Raw genomic sequence first — 25,980 nt, forward strand, 5'->3', positions numbered from 1 at the left:
GTAGGGATTGGAGCAGGGACCTAAGTCTGGGTGTCCCATGTTCTAGGTGAGGGCCCTAACCCCTAGACTGCAGAGTCCTTCTCTCCTTCTTTGGCCCAGTAGGGTGACCAGATGTCCCGATTTTAAAGGGACTGTCCTGATTTTTGGGTCTTTTTCTTATATAAGCTCCTATTACTTCCCACCCCCATCCCGATTTTTCACACTTGCTGTCTAGTCATCCTATGGCCCAGTGACTATTCATTGCAATTCATAGTCATTTCTGCTGTGCCACAGGCAGAGAACAGGAGAAACTGAGGTGTCATGAATGGCAAGGAATTGATTAGGTAAGATGTGCCCAGCTGATCTCAGCAAGTGATCCATACCCCATGCTGCAGAGGACGGTGACCCCCCACCCCCGCCGCCGCCATCCCCCTCAAGGTTGCTGCCAATCTGACCTGGGGAAAATTCCTTCCCAACCCAAAAAATTGGCCATCAATGTGACCCAGAGTGTGTGAGTATGACCCACTAGCCAGGTGCCTAAGACAGGATTTTCTGTGCCACCCAAGAACCCCGATCCACCTCTGCTCCAGCGGGCATGCAGGGCAGGGGAGGACAGGGAAAGGTGACTTCTTAGCTCCTCTTCTGTTCTGGCCGGTTCTCAGGGCAGCTCGGACTTCCTCCCAACTGCCTAGCATCCAGGGGCTGATCCAACAGCCACTAGTAGCCGGAGCGTAGCCATGCTCTAGCCACGCCTCCTGCCCCTGGACTGTGTCCTGCTCCATGTGAGGAGCTGCACGAGGGCGGTGCCAAGTCCTTACACTGCATGGGGAATCACCAGGTGGCCAGATCTGCCAGCTCAACAGCCTGTTAGTGCCACCCAAGCAGCACAAAGGGGCTGTGATGGAGAGGCCAAAGACTGAACTCCGCTCTCTCCCACTGGCTTGGCTGGGCTAGGGCATGGAGAGAACTTGCACTGGGGTTGAATCCCCAAAAACTAATTCACAGACACCAAATCCCCTGAACCAGCCATTCCAAAAAAGACAATTCAAAGCCCTCGCGGAGCCCTGTTCAGCCCATGACTAGAACTCCACTGGGCATGGGGCCTCCTCCGGTGTCGGCTAATTAGCCCCGCACTAGACTAATTGCTTCAGTGGTGTGACACACATCACTGTTTTGCAATGGGGAATTTTCCATTTCTAATGTTTCACGCTGGGACTCCCTGACAGAATGCCACTGCTCCTGAGAAAACGTGAAAGGGAAACCAGAAAGAACAAATACACACATCATGACATAGCTGAAGGAAAACACCATCCCAGAAGCAACTGGAAATGCACTCACATCCCCTGTATGGAGCACAGTACGGCATGGGAACTGCCCGATGGGATCAGCCCCGGGCTTCATCTAGTCCAGAATCCTGTCTCCGGCAGCGGCCAGCATCAGATGCTGCAGAGGAAGGTGCAAAAGACCCTGAAGTTAACAGTTCTGGAATAATTTTCCTCCTAGCCCCATTAGGGAGAGGTTGGCTTGTGTGCAGATGCAGGAGGACATGGGCCTTTTCTTTAGCTGAGATTGAGGGCTTTACGCTTCCCTCAATGGCATTTCTGTTTGTCTGTAATGTGATAACGCTTGAATGCCTCCGTTGATTAATTTCAGCATTCCAGGGACCATTCCAGGCATCAGTGGGCAGAACCCCAATGATCTGGGGGAAAACTGAAAGGGGGGAGAATGGGGGACACCTTGGAGCCCCAGCCATCTGCTTATCACAGCCACAGCTTCCAGCACCTCTGCAAATGTCTATATATCAGGTGGATGACACCTTTTAACACCTTTCAGCATAACAATACCCCACCTCAGCACTGCTCATCCACCCAGTAGAGTTTTAACAAGTTAACATCCTGGGGAACCCTGGTATGGGGGAGTGGGGCACACAGAACTCCTAGCATGAGGGGCAGGAGGAAATGGGGGGGAAAGGGTGCACCAAAGCCCCTGGCCTAGGGCAGAGAATGGAAGATGTTGGCATAGAGTGAGGGGAATGGAACCCCTGGTGGGGAGAGTTGAAGACCTGCGGAGGGGTGGGGGAGAACAGGAAGGGGGACAAAGAAAGGAGTGGGGGCACACACAGAGGCTGTGCCATGTGGACAAGAATGGGGTACCCTGGTAGGGGAGGAAGGGAGGACAGAGGCACTCATTTGCAGGGGGGAGTCCAGATGGGAGGGTGGCACCCACAGAGCTGGTGGGGGAAAATGGGAGGGTGCAAGCAGCCCTGGTGTGTGCCATGAGCTTGTTCTTGTAGTACCTAGGGCTGAGTTACCTTGTTACACCCCCCGCCCCCACCCAGGCCCCAGTGAGAGGCAGACTTGCTTGTGCTGGACTGGATGTCAGCTCCCTGACACCACCGGCCTATCAGCCACCAAGCAACCTCCTCTGGGCTACGCTGGCCCCTGTTTGCAGTGCAGGTTAACAGTAGCTGGCCCCCAGTCCCTGTTCCCCTGTAGTGTCCAGCCCCTTCTCTGCTGAGCACTCCCAAAACACCAGCTCTGCTGTCCCCAAGCGGGACGGTCACACACCAACCTGTTCGATTCAGCGCAGGAGCGGTTCCTGGTGTCGCACCATCGCACTGAGATAACCGTGTGATCGTTTTCACACTAACTCATCCCTCAAAGGGGGAAAGGTGAGCACTAGTGAGTGTACCAGGCTACGTGTTCATCTCGCTGGTGTCCTTGCAGCCAAGCCTGTCTCAGACCCTGTCGTCATGAGTGTCACCGGGCTGCCGATGACTTGCTTGGTGCACGATGGGGAGGGCCTCCCTTGCCTTTTCCTGACAGTCCCCAAAGTTTAGTGTTTGTACCTCAAGGAGGCAGGATGACCCCGTAGTGCTGCCTTCAGGCTGCCTTCAAGCCCCCCCCCCCCCCGCCCCAACTTTGTATTTAAATAATGCTGCATTGTGTTAACTCACAATCTTAATTTACACATGGGCTGACAGAGACAGGCGAATAAACACTCTCTGTCTGGCAGAATCCTGTTTGTCAACTCTGCCTCGATACAGACTTCAGGACCAAATTATTAGCACATATACAGAACTCCTGACATAGTCTCTGTACATGCATCTCACAACAAAGCTAATGCCCAGGGTGCCCCTGGCTTTAAGACCTCACATGCCCCAGACTGTACACACCGGAATGAGGATGTTCTTGTAACCCCCTTGCCAGCTGGCCCCGAGGGGCTCTTAGGGTTGCAGTTTGGCCTGCGCAAAGTGCGAAGAGTGTGACTGTCTAGTGTAAATCACCCCTAGCTAATGTAAATGCAGAAGATGGGATTATCCCTATCAATGGCCAGCCTGGTCCTGAATGCTGCTAAACTCTTGGCCTCAATGCCCCCCTGTGGCAGTGAGTTCCGCAGGCTACTTTGTGGTTTGATCAAGAGGATTTCCTTTTGCTGAGTGTAAGTTTTGTGCCTTTCCACTTCATCCAGCACCCTCTTGTCTTTATGAGGGTGGGTGCAATTCACCTCCTCTAACCCCTCCCCAGTCATTTGCTGTCTTATTTGCCCCATCTAAACCAAACAGGCCCCATTGTCCTATGGAGGAGCTTTCCCGGCAGTAGCCCTTCCCATCGCTCACTGGCTGAACAAAAGCTGGGGGATGTCCTGCTGCCCTTTCTGGGGGGAGAAGGGTCTTCTGGCATCTCATCCTTTTTTTTTCAGAGCAGCCCCTCAGCCTGGCTGGAAGAGGCAAGTGTCTTCCTGAGCTCATGCAAATACCCCCCAGATTCCCTCCTGGAGAGCTGAGGCCATGGTATGGGGAGGGGGAAGAGGCTCTTCTGAGTTGGTCTCTCTTGCAGGCTATGTCTACACTGCAGGGGTGCCTCAGCTCCGTTAAGTCAGCGGCGGAGATGGGTTAACACCTGGGGTAAAACCTGGGGGGAGCTGGGTTCGGGACCCCTCTGCAGACCAGAGCTGTGGCGGGGGTCAGCTTCCCCTAGCAACAAGCAGAGGCCTCCACACTTATTCCATGTGGGGGCTGAGCTGACCCCAGCTCTCTGGGGAGGCGCACGGAGCGCACCTGCCCCAAAGCCCTGCTCTGGCGAGGCGGTCCCGATCCGAGGAGGAAGCGTGTGGGCCTGTAGCCCAGCCACCCCCCGGCTCTGTACCATTCGCGGGGTCCCACTTATTTAAAGTTGCAGCTTCGCTAATTTCCTCCGGGAAGTCGGGGAGGGGCCGGGGGTCGAGGAGCCCGCGCTTTCCAGGCAGCAGAATCGCCTGGGTGATAATGCAGCAGGTTCGGGTTTAAACGAGCTCTTCTTGCTCCCCTTCCTCTGGGCCAGGGTCCTGCTGCAGAGGAGCCCCGGGGCCCCGGCAGGCGCTGGTACCTTGGCACCCCCCGGATGCCATTTTAGCTTCCTCTCCAAACGCCAGGCGCTTGCAGCCCCCGGCGGAGCGGCGGTTGGCAGGGAAGGCGCAGCCGGAGCTCGCGTTCGCGGGGCCGGGGATGTCCTGCCCGGCCAGCCCCAGCTGCGGGGCGAGAGGCTGAGCGAGCTGCGTCTCCGCCGGTGCCTTGGCGGGGGGAGGCGCTCGCAGCTGCCCGGATTGGGGCGGGGAGCCCCTCCCGGCCGGGAGCGCTGGCAGAGGGGGTGGGCTCGCCCAGGCGCTCCGGAGAGAGGCCATTATCCGGGACCGGCGGCGCCAGGCTGCTCCGCTGCGCTCACGTTCCGGGCGCTGCTGCTCCGGCTCCCCGGCCCCTGCGCAGGCACCGGGCGGCAGGGTCGCCGGGGCTGAGCGCAGGACGCGCCCACCGACTCGGGTAACTGGCCGCAGGGAGCGGGGGCCAGGGGAGCCGGGGCACGCACGGGGAGCCGGGGCGGTGGGGTGGCAGCTGCCCGCCGGCTCTCACGGTCTCTCTCCCCCGCGCTGCAGAGGGAGCAGGAGATGGACGCCCCGCGGAGCCCCCCGCAGCTGGACCGGGACCTGCTGGAGTCCCCCGAGGGCTGCCCGTCCCCGCTGGAGCTCAAGTCCGCCCCCAGCAAGAAGATGTGGGTCAAGCTGCGGGCGCTGTGAGTAATCTCGGCCTGGCAGAGCAGGGACCCCTGCCCCCCACTGCTTCCTGCACCCGGAGACCCCTTCCCTCTCCCTGGGGCCCTGCCCCCCACTACTACCAGGGACGTCTTCCTTGCTCCCGGGGCTCCTACATCCCCTTCCTCACTGGATGTCATCCCATGCTCCTTTCTCCCTCTGCATTCCCCCCTCCTCTTACTCCTTCCCTGGAACCCCTGTGCCCCAGGGACCCCTACCCCATTTCCCTCTTCCCCCCGGGTTTTCCTGCTCCTGCTCTCCCCCGTGCCCCCCATGCAGCTAGTCTTCTTCCCTCCACCATGGGCATCTGGTCCCCCCTGGTGCTGACACTACATTTATATTGGGGGTGGTTTTTAGGGGGAAGATTTGTCGCCTTTCCTAGTTTAAGGACCCCTGTAAACATGGGCCTGTGTGGTGTGTGTGTCTGGGGGAGGGCTGTGATGAACTGAGCTGGGGGGGGGGGGATGAGTATGAGCACAGCAATGTGCTAACTGACAGAAGGGGCAATGCCAGTGCTTGGTTTATTGCAGAGCCATGTGCTTTGCCCAGTCTATTGAGTCAGTGCATCCAGTTCTCTATTGTCATCTGATGCGAGGCCCTAGATTCTGAGGCTAATTATTATGCAGCTCCTGTGCAGTTAATACCCTTGCTGAACATTCTTGTGCTGGCCTGGAGAGCCAGGTTTAAAGGGTCTCCAGCACTCTGTTAAGCCCAGCTTTGCATGGGAGCAGCTCTGTGTGTTGGCAGTTCAGGTATGAGGTATTATTGTCTTTAAACAACTGAGCAAATAGATCATCTTTGCTTTATGCCGCAAGCATTCTGTCCTGAGCATGGGGAGCATGCTCCTTAATGAGCATAGCACATATTAGCACCTAGATGAAAGAGGCTAACACCTGTAAGAACTTAATAAGAGATGCACCGTGTTCTCTGTCCTCAGCCCAGCTGTATACCTGAGAGAATACACACACATATTCCTTCTGCATGCGCTGAGCTCTTGGGTTTTTCGATAGAGTAAAATTCAGGGTCAAAAATATGTGCTTTTGAAAGGGCTAGTAAACAGTAAGATTCAAAAAGTACAGAGCAAAGCAGGAATTTCCAATGGAGGGTGTTCTCCTGTTCCCATATGAGACCAGGGGAGACTGTCAATGGGCAGAAAAACTCTGAAATATCTATGGGTGCAGAATGTCTTGGTAAGTGTGAGATGGAGGCGCTGAGCCTGAAGTGTGTTTGTTGCCCATGATCTAGAGCGATTAGCTGCATCCCACAAGTCCTCGTTAGGCATCCTGTTTACACTACAGAGGAGCAAAAATAATAGTTGCTCTCAGGAGCGGCGCCAGGGTTTTTGGCGCCCTAGGTGGGGGTCCTTCTGCGCTCCCGGTCTTCGGGGCACTTCGGCGGCGGGTCCCAGAGCGAGTGAATTGCCGCAGAATTGCTGACGACGACCCAGAGCGCGGAAGGACCCCCCACTGCTGAATTGCCGCTGAGGTTGGCAAAATGCCACCCCCCTAAATCCTGGCGCCCTAGGCGACTGCCTAGGTCGCCTAAATGGAAGCGCCAGCCCTGGTTGCTCTTTGTTATGCCATCTCTGAAACTGTAGAACCCTAGACATGTAGGGCTGGAAGGGACCTGGAGAGATTGTCTCACCCAGCCCCTGCATTGAGTGTTACGAGCTGTTTCAAGCGGCGATGTGACCAGAGTTTCTTTTAAGACACCCCTGGGCGGCCGGGCTCTTTCTATCTGATGATGGCTCAGGGCCCACCACCTGAAAGGAATATTTCCATAGCTGTGGAGAGGGGTGTCTGTGGCTCTCTTTACAGGCAGGCGGAAATGCTGGGTTCAGGCTGGTGTGGGTGTTGGTTTGGATTGTATGTTACATGTGAGTGTCTGCGTAGCCATGAGGGCTGCACTGAAGCTGGTCACGAATCCTGGCAATTACTGGTCTGAAGATGTGTCCCAGAAAGGGCTGATTCTGTCTTGTTCTTTAGGTTTAGAAAGCTCGTTGTCCAATGGGATGGGGAGGGGGAAATGATACCATGTGGTGAAGATGATGCAACGGGAATAAATTGTAGCCTGATCATTATTGTCTGCGTGTTTGGTGGCTATAACCTGATAACTTGCATGTGCCTGGGAAATCAGAAGAGCGACCTGAATTATCCAGCGAGGGGCACAGACCCTGGTGTGAGATCAAGGTGGGCCCCGGTCCTTACACCCTCCATATGGAGTCCAGTTAGAATCTGCACAGGTGCATGGGTCTGCATGCATGGGTAGGCTGGAGTAGAGGGTCTAGGCCAGTAATTTTAACAATTATGACTTGTAATGGGTAGATCTAGTTAAGAAATTCGAGAGACCTTTATTAGAGGTACAGCTGATGCAGAACTCCTGTAGCAAGTCCTTTAGCCTTGTTCAGTGACAGTAATTAAACCTGCCTGCACTGTGGCTGATTGTTGCTTACCACAAGGTCTTAAACTAGTTTCACTGTCGGAATTTCACCGTCCCAAGTGCCCCGTCTCGGGATACGTTTCCTAATGAACAACTTTCCAGACAGAGTTTTCATTTCCTTTGGCACATGGCACCTTCATGCAAAAAAGGCAGCCTCTAAGTCCGGAGAGGGTATCAGTAATTATACCAGCTGTCCGTAACCCTCCCAGGGGCTGTGGTGTTCTCACTGTTAATCTGGAACAAAGTTACCATTGGGATTGGAGAGGCCATATGGACAGTCTCCTGAAAACACGTCTTCTAGTCCTGGAGTAGTCAACGGCCAGACTGCGGACAAAGCCAGACCACCAGACACTTTTGGCTGAACTCAAAATCTTATTATTATCATTCTTCTTCTTTTTTTTATTATTTTCTCTGGAGCCTGGATCTTGACTGTACCTTGACCAAGACATTTGGACCTTGACAAAAAATAATTGACTATCCCAGTAGTCAGTTTCACTCCAGTCACTTCCGGTCTCCTGCTGGAGATCCGCTTTGAAGGGAATATTTTGGATCTTTGCCCATGGTTAGGCTCCTCCACTGCTGATACAGCATCCCACAGAGCCGTGCTGGGGCTGTGGGAAGCTTTTTTCTGTTCAGTGGCCAGCCCCAAGCTCAGTGCACCTTGGCTATCCCTAAAGTGCCAAGGCTAGGGCAGGGATGTGGCCCTTTCTTTGCTCCAGCCAGCCCAGCTGTGCCACTGGGGGAGCGCTGAGCTGAGTTGCTCCACTGGCGCATGCTCCCCCAGAGCTTAGCCACAGTCCCTGTAGGGGCTCCACTTCACCCAATCCCCATCTTCGGCAATGCAACCAGTTCTCAAAGCCAGCCTGGGCATGCACACGTGTGTGTGTTTAACCAGGGTGTGAAAAATTCCTTATATATCTTCTAGTCGAGAACTTAAATTGACTAGCCAGAGGCTGTGAAAAATTCCCTCCTGCTCCAGTATGTGCAGGGCCTGGTGAGAAACTAAGTGGGCCCACACTACCTCTTCATGGGTGTGTGTGTGTGGGTGTGTGTATGCTGCTGTTTCACTAGAGTGTCAGGACTCCTGGTGAATAAGTTCCATGTCTGAAGGTTCATAGGACACTTCCTTTGGATGCAAATCACTGGGGTTCACAGTCTCTTAGGTTTGGATAAAGTAAAAAATTAACTGGAGGTGACAAGTTTCTCTTTTTGTGCTGGGGACCTGTGGGCACCTGTGTGTAACTTTCAGAGGGTAGCTGTGTTGTTAGTCCAGGGGTCGGCAACAGGGCCGGCGCTTCCATTTAGGCGGCCTAGGCAATCACCTAGAGCGCCAGGATTATTGGTGAGCGGCATTTTGCCGGAGGGGGCGGCAGGTGGCTCCGGTTGACCTGCCGCAGTCGTGCCTGCGGAGGGTCCACTGGTCCGCGGCTCCGGTGGAGCTCCAGCAGTCGTGCCTGCGGATGGTCGGCTGCTTGCGCGGCTCCACTGGACCGCCCGCAGGCACGACTGCGGCAGCTCCATCAGAGCCGCGGACCAGCGGACCCTCCGCAGGCACCACTGCGGCAGCTCCACCGGAGCCGCAGGACCAGCGCGCGGGGCGGCAAAATTGCCGTGCGCCTAGGGCGCCAAAACCCGTAGTGCCGGTCCTGGTCGGCAACCTTTCAAAAGTGCTGTGCTGAGTCTTCATTTATTCACTCTAATTTAAGGTTTCTCGTGCCAGTAATACATTTTAACGTTTTTAGAACGACTCTCTCTATAAGTCTATAATATATAACTAAACTATTGTTGTATGTAAAGTAAATAAGGTTTTTAAAATGTTTAAGAAGTTTCATTTAAAATTAAATTAAAATGCAGAGCCCCCCCAGACTGGTGGCCAGGACCCTGGCAGTGTGAGTGCCACTGAAAATCAGCTCACGTGCCACCTTCGGCACACGTGCCATAGGTTGCCTACCCCTGTGTTAGTCTATCAGCAAAAACAACAAGGAGTTCTTGTAGCACCTTAGAGACTAACACATTTATTTGGGCATAAGCTTTCATGGGCTTATAACCCACTTCATCAGATGCATGGAGTGAAAAATTCTGTAGGCAGGTATAAATATACAGCACATGAAAAGATGGGAGTTGCCTTACCAAGTGAGGGGGTCAGTGCTAACGAGGCCAATTCAATCAGGGTGGATGTGGCCCATTCCCAATAGCTGACAAGAAGGGGTGAATATCAACAGAGGGAAAAATTACTTTTTGTAGTGGTAATGAGGCCAATTCAGTCAGGGTGGATTTGGGCACTGGCCATCACCTACAGCCCCCAACTAAAATCTTTCCAGCGCATCATCAAGGATCTACAACCTATCCTGGAGAATGATCCCTTACTCTCACAGATCTTGGGAGACAGGCCAGTCCTCGCTTACAGACAGCCCCTCAACCTAAGCAAATACTCACCAGCAACCTCACGCTACACAACGGAAACACTAACCCAGGAACCTATCCTTGCAATAAACCCTATTGCCAACTCTGTCCACATATCTATTCAAGTGACACCATCATAGGACCTAATTGCATCAGCCACACCATCAGGGGCTCGTTCACCTGCACATCTACCAATGTGATATATGGTATCTTCTGCCAGCAATACCCCTCTGCCATGTACATTGGCCAAACCAGACAGTCTCTATGCAAAAGAATAAATGGACACAAATCATTGTAACTTTCAAAAACCAGTAGGAGAGCACTTCAGTCTCCCTGGACACTCAATAACAGACTGAAAAGTGGCAGTTCCTCAACAAAAAACCTTCAAAAACAGACTTCAATGAGAAACTGCAGACCTGGAATTAATTTGCAAACTTGACACCATCAAATTAGGTCTGAATGAAGACTGGGAGTGGCTGGGTCACTACGAAAAGTAATTTTTTTTGCTCCGGGTTGCCCACCCAGCTTACACTCTGGGTTTGGCTGGTTGGTCGCCTGGGCTTGCCCTGGTGCGGGGACTCTCCCTGTGCTCTTCTGTTGCTTCTCGGCTCCACAGGAGAACAGTAATTGTTGGGGTTCCCAGAGTTCGGTAAAATCCATGTTGGCCACATTTAATTTGGGTGGGAGGGGGTTAAATAGAACTGTAAGAGTCAAGTTGACTTTCACCCTGTAGTGACAAGGGCCTGGCTAGGGTGACCAGATGTCTCAATTTTATAGGGACAGTCCTGATTTTTGGGTCTTTTTCTTATATAGGCTCCTATTACCCTCCACCCCATCCCGATTTTTCACACTTGCTGTCTGGTCACCCTAGGCCTGGCTCTCAGCTTTGATTCTCCCCTTCCCCTTCATTTGGAGTTAAATCCACTCAGGCTGTTCTATCCAGCCCAGCATCTCCTTAGAGGTGGGCCTGGGCTTGGATCTCTCTTCTGCTGGGATGAACCCCCAGCTCAGGCTGGTGCTCAGAGCCCTACAGCTCTCAGGTGATCAGTGAGTGGGAGCGTGAGACCTATTGTAGCACTCCTACTTGTGTTGCTCAGGCCCAGGGTCCCTACACCCAGCACGTGGCTGTGCTGAACCCTGACAGTGGCTCATGTGGGAGAGGGAGCATTCTGTATTCAAACCAGAAGTTGTTTGGGAAAAAACAACCACACTATCAGGGGCACAGCAGGTTCCCGTGTGGGCTGCTGGCTCAGGAGGCTGGTTAGCTGGGCCTAGGTCCAGGCAGTCTCAGTCACTCCTTATGTGGGGGGTTCAAAGCATTCCAATAAGGAGCATCCCCCTATTTTACTTCTCTTATGGTTTGTTGTTTTGCACATGGAGCTAAGACAGTAAAGTGCATGAACAGCATGTGCATCGCCATGCCAGGGATCATCGAGGCTGCTCCCGGTGTCCTGAGGGCAGCCTCTGAGCCCCAAGAGGGGGGCCAGCCATGTTCACGGCTCCTTGCACTTAGTCCCTGGCCAGGCGGGAACTGCATTCCTGAGCCCTGCAGTCCCACAGCTCTGTGCCACTTCTCTCCTCTCTGTTGGGGCTGGAAAGGAGCTGTTCCCGCTGCTCCAGCTGGACTGTTACAGCTGATCTAGTTGGTCCAGGTGTGCACAGTTGCGTGGCTCGACAGGCCCCCCTGGGTGCTCCAGCCCTGTGGGTGGGGAGGATGTTGGAATAGATCAGAGTCCCAGGGTGCACAGTGCTGCTGAGAACAGGGTCCTTGTCTATGTAGCTGCATGTGCTTCCGGTAGGGTGACCAGACAGCAAATGTGAAAAATAGGGATGGGGGTGGGGGTTAATAGGAGCCTATATAATAAAAAGACCCCAAAATCAGGATTGTCTCTATAAAATCAGGACATCTGGTTGCCCTAGCTTCCGCACAGGAGCAGGGCAGGGAGATCCTGCTCCCGGTACCTGGTGGCGAAGTGGGAATGCTTTTCAGGTTGCAGCTGTGGGGAGCTGAGATTTTTCCAGGTCAGACCAATTTCAATGAAAGCAACAAATGAGGTGTTAGGGTTAATCCCATCTCGCTGGAATGGGAGCCAGACAGAGAGCTGGAAACGGGTGCTGTTTATTCACCGGGAGTGGAGTTAGCCAGTGGAACGTTTTACCAAGGGATGTGGCAGATTCTCCATCTCTCGGAGTCTCTTTCTAAAAGCTCTGCCCTGGCTCTGTCAGACATTCTTTGGCTTAAAGCAGGAATTACGGGGTGCAATCTCATGGCTTGTGCTATACAGCAGGTCAGACCAGATTAATAGATTTTAAGGCCAGAAGGGACTGTTCTGATGATCTAATCCAACTTCCAAAGACTCTCAGCTAGTGACTCCTGCCCCTAGCTGCATAATGGGCTGATCACTGTAATTGCTTCTGGCTTTAACATTGATGACTCTCTCCTTTGTCTTAGTCCCTGGTTATTAGCCACCCTGGGGCATGATCCTAGAACTGGAAAGTGAAGTGCCCATCATTTAGTTACTGCAGCTCTAAAATTTGGTTGTAATGAACCTCTGGAGTGAGCATGTGTGAGTGCTCCACTGGAATTGGAGGGATGTGTCAAAGGCCCCATACTGCCATAGCTGATGGAGATTCTCCTTTAGCTCAGGTGGCCAGGTTGTGAGCTCCAGCAGCAGGAAAGCTTGAACTCTGTCCCTGAGGCTGTAAAGTTTCATGGAGCTGTGGTTTGTAGCACAGGGATGAACTGTGAAATGCAATGAAGCCATGGACAGGGGTGGCCTCAGGCACCAGCGCTCCAAGCGTGTGCCTGGGGTGGCAAGCTATTGGGGGCGGCCTGCCGGTCACCGTTAGGGCGGCAGTCAGGCTGCCTTTGGCGGCATGCCTGCAGGAGGTCTGCCGGTCCCACGGTTTCGGCGGCAATTTGGCGCCTGGTACACCGAATCCGCCTTACCGGCGGACCTCCCGCAGGCACGCCGCCAAATCCGCCTTAGCGGCGGACCTCCTGCAGGCGCGCCGCCGAATCCGCCTTACCGGCGGACCTCCCACAGCCATGCCGCTGAAAGCTTCCTGACTGCCACGCTCGGGGTGGCAAAATACATAGAGCCGCCCCTGGCCTTGGACTTCTTATGGAGTTGGCTCACTCAGTAGAGACTTGTGCATTTAGGGAGAGAAGTTGTAAGGTTGATCTCAGCTGACAACCTGCTGAGGAGGCTTTGGGTCTATATAACACCTGCTTCTGTTTTAAACAGTTGCGGGGTTTTAACCCTATCATTCCTAAAAGGTAACATGCCCTCAGCCCGGCGCCTATGCTGAACTTCCCCATAATGAAGCACTTTGCATGGGAATGTTTCTTGCTGCACTGTGTCTTTCTATCCCCACCAGAGTGCCTGAGAGCAGACCCCATTGGCATCAAGCCAAGATCACTAATGCACATGATGCTGGTGCCTCTTTTGGGGGAGCAGCCATGGTGCTGAGCCTCCCGGCAGGGGTAGCAGCTAATGGCATAGGCAGCACAGAGGGGTAGGAGACTTGCAAAGCTGTGCAATAATTTCCTTGCTCTTTTAATTAGCTTATTGACAAATGTAACAATATCTTTAATCCCTGGTAGCTCTGAGACATCCTGATCTGCTGCAAAACATAGATTCTGTGCTGCGTTCATTAGCCAGGGCACAAGACGACTAACACAGACTCTGCCCCTGCTATTAAAATGATACAGTGGCTGTAGCCTCCCCACGGTCGAGCAGAGGCAGGACTTGGCTGCGGTTACGATATTGGGGGTTCCATGCTGGACACCGATGCATCCTGTAACTTCCAGATTCCTGCCTGGGGTCCCTGCATGTTCTTCCTGTATCCTGGCCTGGATTCGGCAGACGTGGATCAGGCTGGTGGCTGCCTTACTGCCCATGTCGGAGACCTAACCACAGCCATCTGGTGTCGGGGCCAGTAACCCTCTCGGCTACCAAGAGACCAGCCATCCATTGGGAACAGCCCACTGCCTGGAGCGATCAGTCCCAAGAGCAGCCAGGCAAGTGCAACCCAGTGCCTTGCAACTGCTGTCCCAGGCCTGTAGCTTCCACTGGCTCCCACTGAAGCTGAGTGTAATATAGATGAGGCCGCTGTGAGCTCTGCGGTTAATTGCTCTCTAAATTACCTGCTTGTGGCATTCCTTCCCCCTGTGGACTGTGGGCCCGATTTTCCAAAGAGCTCAGCCAGGGGAGAGATTCCCCAGTGCTCTCGATGGGAGGGGAGCGGGTGGGCAGTTGGTGCTCCTGGCTCTGCTGTGTTAGAGTGTCGAGTTCTAGGGGTGCCAGAGCGGCTCCGGAGACCAGCGGGAGCTGCAGGTGCGCAGCTCCTCGGCGAACCAGGCCAGAGGCTTATTAATACACATCTGTCTGGCTCCATGCCTGTAGGATGTGCAATAAGGCCCAGTCCCGGCCCCAAAGAGCTGTGCGATGATACAGAACTGCTCTCAGCTGGGCTGGGTAACCCTTGTTCCTCCCACACCGCCCATGCTTCGGCCTGTAGGTGCCTTAAACAGGGCTGGACAAGATGGGCAGAATTACTTTGCTTGCCAAGTCCTGTCACGTTGATGTAATACAAATAGCAGCCTCTAGGTGGCGATTAGCCGCTTCATAGTTAAGGTTGCAACAGGGTTTGTGTTCAAACCCTAATTGTGAAAGTTCTGTGAAATGCACCTCCACAGTCAGATGGGGCTGCAAACCACCCTGCTAGTTCCGGGCCCAGGACGGAGTTTGTGATGCGCATTTTTGGTCAAGTGGTTTCTGAGATTTCCCCCGATGCTCCCATGGCCTATGTTAAACATTTCACCTTTCTTACCACTCTCTTTGCAGGGGGTGGTAGAGCTGTGGTCAGTTCCACTCACACCTCCTGCCAAGATCTGAGCCAGCTCCAAACCAACCCAAGTCATGCAGCAGTGACTGGACTTTGGGGGTGATACTGCAGAGCCATGTGCGGGGAGAGAGAGACTGACACCTGCCCCCACAAAATACCCTGTTGCCTAGGAGAAGGTGCACTGGGCTGGGTGCCAGCAGACCATGAGTTCAAAACTCCTCTTCTAATAACTGCTGTTAATAACTCTTCACAGCTCTGATTATTGACCAAAGTTGCCTCATTCTGCCCTGGGGGAAAGGGAGCCCTGCAACCCGATCCCGCAGGGAGGCAATCCAGTTAAGGGCATGGTTGAGCCTGCAGCCTTTGCTCCAGATTAACCAAACTTTCTGTATGAATAGCCGTGAATCAGTTTTCATTTCATAGTCTGGCGGGCAAGATGTGGAGGTGGGGGGCAGGGATTTGCTGGCCAGTCCTAAGTTCACAAGTGCAATGAAAAGCACTAGGGGAGGTGCTGGACATCAATGAAGTCCAGTTAAAGACTCTGATTGTGATTTGTAGTGTTAAGTAAAATCTAGCCAGTGCTGCCTGCTCAGAAGACACCAGGATTCGGAAGTTGTAGGTCAGCATCAGGGGAATAGTGTGTGTGGGGGGGACAGCCCAGGGCTGTGGGTGGGGGTTTGGGTGGCATCAGTAGAACTGTAGGTGGAACCCAGGGATGGGATAGCTGGGGCTGTGAGTCGCGCTTGAGGGGCACTGGCAGAGCTGTGAGTATGGGGAGTCCAGCACTGGGATAGCGGGGGAGGGGGTCGGGATTGAGGGGCAATGGCAAAGCTGCAGGTGGGGGAAGCCCAGGACTGGGGGAGGAGGGGGGCTGTGGGTCAGGGTTGAGGGGCACTGGCAGAGCTGCAGGAGCCCAGGGTTGGGGGAGAAGGGGGGCTGTGGGTCAGGGTTGAGGGGCACTGGCAGAGCTGCAGGAGCCCAGGGTTGGGGGAGAAGGGGGGCTGTGGGTCAGGGTTGAGGGGCACTGGCAGAGCTTCAGGTGGGGGGAGCCCAGGGCTGGAGGAGGAGGGGGACTGTGGGTCAGGGTTGAGGGGCACTGGCAGAGCTGGGGGTGTTGAGACAGTAGGGGGTTGGTGGTTCAGAACAAGGGGCACCAGAAGGGCAGTGTGTGTGTTACGGTGTGTGCAGAGCCCAGGGCTGGGATAGCTGGGGCTGTGGGTGGGGATTGAGGGGCATAGGCAGAACTGGGGGTGGGGGTTGGTTGGGGATTGAATGGAACTGGCAGACCTGTATTAGTGAAGCTTTTGTGGTACCCACTAGTGTGATCTGGCTGCAGCCTGTTACTGGATTTAAGCATAAAATAGCATTCACCACTATATATATATTTAAAGAGAGAAACTGAAGTTAACTGAGTGACAACGCAGGCAGCTGGGAGGTGAATTATTTTTTCCTTTTAATCTTTGCATGAATTTCCGCGCTCGTGATCTGCACTTGCCTTTGAAACGAGAGGAGAATTTCTGATTGTGTTTCAGCATTTCCCGCCTACTGATTTAACTCTAACTACAAAGCAGAGGCTGGTGCAGGAGCAGCCCTACAGGGGGTTTAAATGCCTGGATCTCGGGGACGGGAAGAAATCTCTGGCTTGTATTGAGGCTAGAAAACTGCGCTTTCTCTGGGGACGGGGCAGTCTGGAGGGGATGAGCCTTTGGTTTGTCAGTGCAGGTTCTTCTAGACATCCTGCGCCAAGTGGTGTCTGTGGGGTCGTCCTTTCTGAGATCCTGTTGACAGAACTGGGGAAGAGGAGACCAGCTGTTTATTGGTACTTGCTTCTCTGTCTGCTCTGCATCCCTTGCAAACATTTGCCTGCAGACTCCATATGTTGCCAAGGGTTAAGTACATGTAGGATGGGGGGGAGGGAGAGGAAGAGTGGGGTGGGGAGCTCTCAGTATAACAGATAGGTCACATCAAGGGGATATTGCTGGCCCCCTCCCCTAATATATTTCCATAAATCAAGTGGCCTGTCTGTGCCCAGTTTAGCGAGGCAGCGGCGCTCCACTCCCCTGCGCTGCACAGTACTTACAGCTCCTGCCTTCCTGCTCTCGTGTCCCTGGTTCCTTGCTACCAGTCTCTGCTGAGTCTGCCTCCTCCTTGCTGCACGGCTGGCTCCTGACAGCTCCGGGAGATGCGCTGCACTTGGCCGTTTTCTTTCTTTTCTAAAATGCCCCCTTCTTCCTCGCATAGGGACCAGTTTAGTGTATTTTCTGCTGGAAGTTGATTTCCTCAAAGCTTGGGGCGACGCTCTGAGTTCTGGAGTGTGGCGGTGGGAGGTGTTTGGACCAGGAATCATTGACTGTATTAAAATGGCGCCTCCCCAAGGACTGAATTTTCATCAGGGCTGTGGGTCCGGCCTCCCTTCTCTGGGGGCAAAGTTTGCAGGCACAGACCGGAATGGGACGCGCCAATGGGAGCGTGGTGCCCCTCACCCACTCAGGAGTCCCAGGCATTTGGGTTTGTACATCCCCATCGCAGCCCCCAGAAGGGCCCATTACGAGCAGAAGGCCTCAGAACTCCCCCCAGCAATCCCGACAGTGACGAATATTTCCTCTGCACCTGCAGCTGGGAGGCAGCATGGGGGGCTGTATTCCTGGGTGACCCATGCCTAAGAGCTAAAGGGTTGAGACCTCTGTTCCCATGGACCTTTCCGCCTTTCCTGGAGGCAGGCCAGGGCATGGCTGGTGCAAGGTCTCCTGGATCCTTCTCTTCGGGGCCATGCCCCACTTTGCTGTGCATGTGACCTCTCTCCCTGTCCTCCGAATGGCTTTTATTGCCCCCTTGGGAAGGGCTTTGAGTTCAGAGGTGGAAAGAAGCTGGACTGGGCCAGACTTTCAAAAGTGCTCAGCTCATATAGTTCTGAACTGAGAGATGGGGGAGGGGGAGTTCTCCATTGTTCTGAATGGCGGGGGAGGAGTTCTCCACGTGAGTGTGCTGTGAATATTCAGGTGCCAGCAATGGGAGGGAACATGTGAGGGATCTTCCACCCAACCAGCCTGTCTCTGGGTGTCAGCGTGGCATGACCCCCTCAGCTCTCAGACACCCTGACCATCTGTGGGCTGCTTTGCTGATCCGCTGGGCAGTCGCTCCTCTCCCAGACCCATGCTGCCTCCCCACCTCTCGCCTGGCGATGGCATCATGGCTCCCAACTTCTCTGAAACCCCTTCCCGGTGCCGTCTTCCCACGGTGGGCTGGCTGGGCTGCCGGGGTGAGGAGCTGGGGGTGGGATGGAGGGGATTCTGCGCAGCTGGGACAGCAGAGTGCTAGACCCAGTGCTGCTGCTCTGTCTCTACTTTGTTTCTTCTCCGTGTGGCTGTTGGGATGATAACTCCGGTTTAAACCACGCTCACTGAATACCCAGCAGTCTGCTGGCCCATGCTGCCAGGGAGACTGGCCATCTGGGGTGCCCCCTTGCCCACTGCCCCCCACACCCAGTGCACCCTCACATCTAGGGAGGCAGCTCTGGGGTCCACTGACCCATCTTAGCAAACACTCCTTGGAGGAGCTGAGGCAGGTGATTCCTGGCCCCGATCACTCCATCTGGGCACTGCTAGCAGAGGGGTGTGGCTATGTGCTGAGATGCACATTTTGAAACTCTTCTCTCGCTGAGTTTAGATCTAAATGAGGGCTGGAGGAGGGAGTGACCCACAGCAGATGGCAGCATGAATGATACGGGGAGGGGCTTGTGTGTGTGTCTGTCTGTCTGTATGAAGCTGTCTGGTTTTATGCCTTGGTTGTATGCGATTTGCTAGGTGCTGAGAGATTAAGTAAAACAATAGCCAGCCCCACACTGAGACACCAATTGCTCCCACTGTGGGTTTGGGAATGGATTGACACCCGCTATCTGCTGGCTGGCCTGAGGGTCGTTGAAATCTGTGCTAGAGAACGCAGTGCCTGGAACTGCCTGCCCATGGGGCTACCCTTCTGCATCTCGCTGGCTTTCCAGTCACAAGTTACCTCCCTGGGGCAAACTTGCCCCTGTCAAGTGGGCTTGGCTGTTTGGTGGCCTTGTACCCCAGCTGATATCAGACCCACCTTTGGGCCGTCACCAGCGCCGGGGCTGCTTCCCACTCCTGGGATATTTTTGAGAGTTCATGCATCTGACAAAGTGGAAATTCACCCACAAAAGCTCATGCTCCAATACGTCTATTAGTCTATAAGGTGCCACAGGGCTCTTTGCTGCTTTTTGAGAATTCAGTGTTTCTCCCTGTCTCAAACTGGGACAAAATGTACAAATCTTGAAAATATTTGCAAACCAAACCCCCCATTCACACAAAAGAATTCCCATTTGGGTGAATGGAAACATTTTGTTTTGATTTCAACCTTTTTTTCCTTTTATCTTTTTTGTCTAATAAGCCTAAATTTCAGAACAAAATGTCATTTTGAATCAGAAAAGTTCAGATTTTCTGTTTAGAAAATGTCAAATCGAAACATTTTAACATCAAAACTCTTTCCCCATCTCTCTGAGACGAGAGGTTCATCAGATCTGACCCTGTTTCAGCAACAATTTTGGTTTCAATCAACCAACCAACTATTTTCAATTAAAAACGTTTGACTGAAAAATTCACACGCAGCTCTAGCAGCGACCCTATGGAGTGGGACCCCTGCGCTCCCTTTGCCTTGGCAGGAGAGAGCAGCTGGTGAAATGGCTGGGCTGAAACCACTGCTGGTGACCTGTGGAGGGAGGAGGGAGAGGACCTGGATGCACTGCAAACAGAAAAGATTCGGTGGAAGAGCTGGTGGGTGCATTCTGGCTGACCTGAGTTGTGCTGTGAAAGGCCATTCACTTTATACAGAAACCCTCTTGCCCAGCTTGGCGCCCAGAGTGCGTCAGAGGTGGTGCTGCTTCCTGAGGTCATGAAAACAAGTGTGTGGTGCTTCTCCTCAGCTTTTTCCTCCTGTTAGCCCGGCCAGAGCAGCCCAGCCCAGGGGCGGGAGACGGGTGGGCAGCCATCGTCTCTTCCTCCTTTTGCGTCGTCCCTTGAAGGTGATGGGACTGAACTGGTGTCTAGGGCGGGATTTGGCCTGTGGAGCCGTTATTCCTGGTGGGGAAAGAGCCCAGTGCCTCTCACCTCACTGGCAGGGTTTGCAGGGCTGGTAGGTGGAACCCCGCCTTCTCTCTGGCAAGGGAAGCGTGTGTGCTCACGAGGGGACGGAGCCTCCTCCCAGGGTCATTTTCACAGTCGGGCAGTCTGCAGAGCAGAGCCGCACTCAAAAGCTTCCCGGAGCTTTGAAATCGACATCTCCGTTTCCTTGCCGGTCCCTGTCCAGCCTGTCTCACTCGTCCCTTGTATCACTGCTTGCAATCGAGGACGAACAAGGAGAACTGGGAATGCGACACATGTTGTGGCCAGAGGCCTTATGGGGCCTGGATGTGGTCCAGAGAGAGGGTCTGGGGATTCCACAGCCCGCAGTTGTCACACTGGGTGTGCTGCCTCCTAGCTACGTCCATCAGAACCCCAAGGCTTGACTGGCCAAGTGCCCTCAGCTCCAGCAGGGCCAGCGGGAGCTTGCACCTTTGGAAATGACACCCTAAGTGACTATATGGGTGGGGTTGTGGCAGGTTCTAGACTGGTGCTGAGCTGCTACCTGAACAATATTGGCTCTCCATCCTTGGGCTTTACAAAGGAGGAGGGAATGGTTAGCCCCCTGGGATGGATAGAGAAACTGAGGCACAGGGAGGCGAAGAGACTTGCCCAAGGTTGCCAAGCAGACTAGTGGCAGAGCTGGGACTAGAAGGCAGGTCTCCTGAATCTCAGTCCAGTGCTCTTTCCATTTGGCCACACCACCTTCCTTGGCCTGCTAGTACCATTGCTGTCCTTTGGACTGCTGGACCTGTCTGGCCGCCTTTAACCTGACTGGCTACGTACTGAGCCTATCGCACCTGCTGCTCCCATGGGCACTCAGCTGAGTCTCTGGCTTGGTGGAGCCTTGGCAGGTCAGATGCCCCTCCCCAAGCAGTTCAGCCCTGGATTTCTGCATGTCCAGAGCAGCCAGGACCATCTCTCTGGTGTTTCTAGCAGGGGGCACCAACTGGAGACAAACCCGCCCCATCCTTCCCCACAAGTGCATAACCCTCCGAGGAGTTGCAGTGTGAGACAGGCAGCCTGGGTTCCATGCTCAGCTCTGCCACCGATTTAGTGATGGGCCTGATATGGCTCCCACTGAGCCCACAGGGAGCTGGAGGAGCCAGGGATGGAGTTTCGGGCAGGTCCCTTCCCCATCTGTAAAATGGGGCTCTTGACACACACCCCACCCCCAATACCTGTGAAGTGCTGGGGAAAGGCTGAGGGGACATGTTCCACCTGCCTGTTCGTCGGAGATTCCCCCCTGCTTGGAGAGAGATGCGTGTACAACAATAGATCCTGGATGAGAACTCCCATGCAGGCTGGAGAGGGAACAAATAATAAGCCAAGGCAACGCTTCCGACTAATGCACCCTCCCCGTTAGGCCAACTCCCCTGCAGAGTCTACTGGAGATCTCCCCTGCACTCTGGAGGCTCCTACAGGACTAGGGCACATGTCCAGCGAGGTGCACCTGTCTGCAGAATTCCCTTGGGGCTCCATGCAGGTGCAGGGGGCTACAGGATCAGAGCTGCCACCTCCTGGGTAACTGTCACTGCGATGGAGGAAGTAGAATGGGTGCGAAGTCTCTGTGTCAGATTGCAAGGCACCTGCTTAGATTGTATTAACAAAATGCCCAGCCTGAGCAAAGGGACTGGCGAAGGGTGAGAGTGGGGGCTGGTTGGAAATAGAACATATGCTCCTGATTGGCTGTTTCATGATGGAGAAAAGCGACAGGTCAGTTTATATAGATGTGAGCTCTTTGGCGCAGGGAGCAGCTCTGTGCTCTGCATTTGTGCGGTACTTGGCACCATGTGGGGCCTGGTCCAAGAGTGGGGCTTCTAGCAGCTACAGTTATACAACTAAATAATAATATAGAACTTGCCTGTCACGTTTCTCCATCACGAAGTAGCAAGTAAGTACGTGAAGTACATGTTCACATGTGGGTGTTTTCTGCTTTTTCTTCTTTCTTTAGAAATACAAGGTGCTGGTTGATCCTGGATTTGCTAGAGGGTCCATTGGAAGTCTCATAGCTGTGGATTGTGAGCTGTGTAAAGGAAGGGGAGGATGGGTTTAATCTTTAACAAAGACCTCTTTTCTCCTAAATGTTTCTTAGCCATTTGAATTAAATTAATAATAATAACCCCCAACCAAACCCTGATCCAAAGATTTATAAAGGGAATAAAATAATAAAACCTGTCCTCTGAAATACCAGGGTTTTTTCTGATGTGTCTTATCATCTGTCGAACCTTTCATGAAAAATGAGACCTAAACTTCAACACAGGTGAGGGAGGTTCTGGTCTCCTTGGACAAGAGCAGAGCTATTGCTTTGTTGGTGTAGCAGCAAATGTAGAGTAACGCTTGCTTGTCATGGGTGACTTATTTCTGTTTAATTAAAAAACAAACATGGAAATGAATTGCCAAAATTGTCACATACACTTTCAATCTGCACTGTTAAAATTATGGAGCTGTGGGAACAGAAGCGAAAGTTCAAACAGAACTGTTTGTCAGGCTGTCCTGCAGGTAGGTAGCATTTGATGTTCTTGGGGCTTGGTTTAAATGTGTAGCTAATAATGCCTTGTTGTTCCTGGCATGCATCAGGTGTGGCTGAGTTAATGTTACCGCTGGAGCCTTATCGTTTGTGGCTCCTGAGTTCCTCTTTTGATCCTTGTTTTGTTTTCCAACCAGTGAGCCTGCTGCAGCGCCAAGCAGTGTTGTATGTGAATAGAGGTAATGTGAGAGCTGTGGACAAGAAGGGAGGTGAATGAGACCAGAGGCCCATCTCCAGTGAGTTACCTACTGGGCTGGGAAGGTGAAGCAGAGCACTGAAAGGAGATATTGAAATTAACCACACTGGGGCACCTGTGTAATCCATCCTGCAAAGGAGCTCTGCTCTCATCTTGGGGACCCTTCATCACTTCTTTTGGTTCTCCCTAATCTGAACTCGTTTACCAGGCACAGGGATTTTCTCAGTGCCTTCTGGCCCTCATTTAATATTCCCGTTAGGCTCAGTGGCGACTGGCTCAGAATGTCTCACTTATCTCCCTGTAACCCCCAGGGCGCAGACCCCTGCAGACGAGGGGCCCTGGCACAACAGCAGCAATGAAACAGAACCTTGGAAAGAGAAGTGAGGGATATTTAAACAGGCGTGAAATAAATGGGAAGAGAAATGGTGGCACTTGGGGGAGGGTGGGGAGCTGACTGGGGTTGGGGAAGGAGGGTGAGCTGAGCAGCATCTTACTGAGCTGCAAAAATATTACATAGCGACAATGCACTGGAAAGAGCTAGGTTCCTGTAGATGGGGGAGTATCCGGTGTGTATGAGCCTTGCAGGCAGCCTTAAGCCCTATTGTACAGGGTTCCTGCTTATTTCCTGGAAACCTCGGCCCTCCAGAGGAGAATCAGCTTCAGGCAAATTTGCAAACAGCCTCATCTTCTCCTTGGCCCTGGGGTAAAATCCTCTGCATGTTTCTGCCTCAGTCCCCGGCTGCCCGGTTGAGGGGCTGCAGGGAATGCTGGCCCCCGACGGGGCCTAGGGAAGGAGCAGATTCAGGGACCGCGGTGTGGTTCCAGATAGGAACTGGGAAGTGGACCTGTTCGGGTCAGGTGCTGTGCACAGCACAAAGGGCCGGGTTCAAAATCTTGGGGTTCCTCTTAAAATCTCAAAACAAAATGGGTGACTCTACGGGGATGGGGGAGGCAACATAGAATAAACTTGGGAGAGTGAGCGACTAATAAACCAATGCCATCTGTTAGGTCAGACACCCCACCTCCGGGGTATCTTAGCAATTGTGTGACTGTGATCCTCAGTGCTTCCCTCATGGTTGAGTGGCTAATGAGGTAATATGTTCTAGCATCAGCTCCTTCCCAACTCTCCATTCAGTTTGTCAAGGCAAGCTCCAACCCGCTGCGAAAGACTGGCTGGGTAGCCCTTAAGAGCTGACTGGAATCCCTCTGCTGTCTGCAGCTTCAGCCCAATTTGCCTCTGCATGGCCTGCTGCCTCCAGGCTATCTACTGTCTTGAAAGATCCCTCAGCCCTGTACTAAATCTTCACAAAGAAATCATTGGCTTATAGGAACCTAAAACAACCCTCGCTACCAAGCAGATCCTTTCCTGCGGGAGTTGTTACCGGGCTCCTGCACCCTAGCGTGCCAGGCTGCCACCCCACACACACTGGATGCAGTTCTCTGATCCTTTATTTTCCCCACGGGGCTAATAAAGCTTCATCAGCCCCAAACTTAAAACTGTACCGAACTTTTGCCCAGAATGACCGGAACAATCACATACCAGAAATGGAAATGAGTCCTGGCCCCTGCTCATCAACAGATGTCAGCAGAGAGCTCCCTTCCCTGTGATACCTCCATCCATCCATCCTGCATTCCAAACCCGCTCTAGGTCGCTCTTCTCCCTGTTCATCAATAGGGGTCAGTAGCAAGCTCCCTGCTATCAAGGGCTTCAGGCTACAGGGTTTATAAACGCTTGGGCTGATTTCTCTCAAAGCTGTAATGGCTCCACAGCAGCTGGATTTGGGGAAAGAAGTTTAGCATTGCAGTGGGCAGGCATGTGTATGTGGGGGGCACTGCTGCCTTCTTCTGGGTGGCATTAGAACTGTTCAGCCATGTGTCATGAGCCTGGTACTGTCGACAGCTGATGAGGATTCTCCTGTAGCCTGAGTGGTGAGGGGCTAGGCTTTTGAACCTGGAAGATCTTAGCTCTGTCACTGCAAAGTTCTGATTGTTCACGGTGAGCAGCAAAATGACAACTGTGAAGTCCTGCTTGGCCACAGATTTGTTACAGACTCGGGTTTCCTAGGTGCAGGATGACTCATTTCACCAGATGATGGAAGCTGAGGCTGTCACATGGCTGGGCTATTTCTGAGCCACCTCTCTGGGCACAGCAGTGCTGTTCTCTGTGCTCTAAGGCCATGTGGATTCAGGGAGACCCCTATTGCCCTCTTAGTATCACTGCCACTTCGCTGCTCACTTTCAGAACTTTCTTCTTAGGTTCAGTCTCTATGAGAAATTACTGTAGCTTCCCTGGCTTCAGGGAGTCCATTTAAAGGCTACTTTTCTGCTGAGATGCCATGGGCATTGCAGCTCTCCAGAGACACTGTCCTGCCCCTTCACAGCTGCCTCCATCCAACCCCAGCACCCCCAGCTCACGCTACCCCAACCACCAGGGTTGCACTCCTGGCTCTGGTTCCCACTTGGGACGTGACTGATCAGCTTCTGATGCCGATGCCCCTGCATTGGCTGACTTCTTGATACAGTAGGAGGGTCTGTTTGAAGATTGTTTCAACCATCAGCTGTCAATCAGGGTGTTTGATGGACAGGCCGGACCACTCACCCCAAGAGTTACTGAGGTAGGACTCCTGCCCGGAAGAGCTATTGAGGCAGGATTCCTCCCTGAGTCTGTTGTGTGAGTGGTGTCCGTGAATCGAGACTACAGTGCTGGTCTTGACTCTCATTCACCCCTTTTAGCTCCATGAAAAGGCTCCGAGAGCCAGTTGGCATGTGAAAGCAGCAAAGAGTCCTTTGGCACCTTATAGACTAACAGAGGTTTTGGAGCATGAGCTTTCGTGGGTGAATACCCACTTTGTCAGATGCATGCATGTGCTCCATGGGGAAGCCAGGTCTTGCAATTTACAGATTTATTAGAGCGTGGAGGCTGATAGGGAAAGAAATTAATCCATTATTTTAATTAGCTTGTCCATTGATCTACCAGTTAGATCATGCAGCTGGGAGGCCGGACTCTTGGGTTCTGTTCCTGGTTGTGCTGATGACTTGCTGTGGCCTTTACTGTTTTGTGGCTCAGTTTTCCCCTTTGTCTAATGTTATAGCCCCTGACTCCCAGGAGCGTGCTGTGTGTTGCTATGACAGATCCCGTTTCTGAATGGTGCTGGTTCTGCTGTGGCTAATCTGCTGCTTGGGTCAGGAGGTGGGAAGATGTATATGGGGCAGCTGGTGCTGAATGATATGGGCTCTGGCAGCCTTTGACAGGCTGCTGTAACGAATCCAGGAGCTGCTGCTGCACAAGGCTCTGGCTGTGACTGAAGCAGCCCTGTGCCTGTGCGTGGTGGAGCTGTGAGGGCTGGAGTCGATGATGAGCCTGGCTGGGATTTGTAGAC

The 25,980-nt window shown here is 53.3% G+C and overlaps 1 protein-coding gene across 4 annotated transcripts in view; it reads left to right on the plus strand.

The window, feature by feature from the left end:
* Positions 1-4,232: 4,232 nt before the first annotated feature.
* The window catches only part of PDE1B (phosphodiesterase 1B), a 145,239-nt gene continuing 123,491 nt past the window's right edge, over positions 4,233-25,980 (plus strand). Inside the window, exons 1-2 of one of the 4 annotated variants that reach the window (XM_050925897.1) lie at positions 4,233-4,255; positions 4,891-5,027. In XM_050925897.1, the coding sequence (XP_050781854.1) occupies positions 4,247-4,255; positions 4,891-5,027 (146 nt within the window). In that variant the 5' untranslated portion in view covers positions 4,233-4,246. Of the gene's footprint in view, positions 4,256-4,320; positions 4,343-4,724; positions 4,778-4,890; positions 5,028-25,980 lie in introns of those variants that run through there. The other 3 variants (XM_050925896.1, XM_050925899.1, XM_050925898.1) reach the window with 3 other exon arrangements.

The sequence above is a fragment of the Gopherus flavomarginatus genome, chromosome 16 (assembly GCF_025201925.1).
Source record: "Gopherus flavomarginatus isolate rGopFla2 chromosome 16, rGopFla2.mat.asm, whole genome shotgun sequence".
NCBI classification, from domain to species: Eukaryota; Metazoa; Chordata; order Testudines; family Testudinidae; genus Gopherus; species Gopherus flavomarginatus.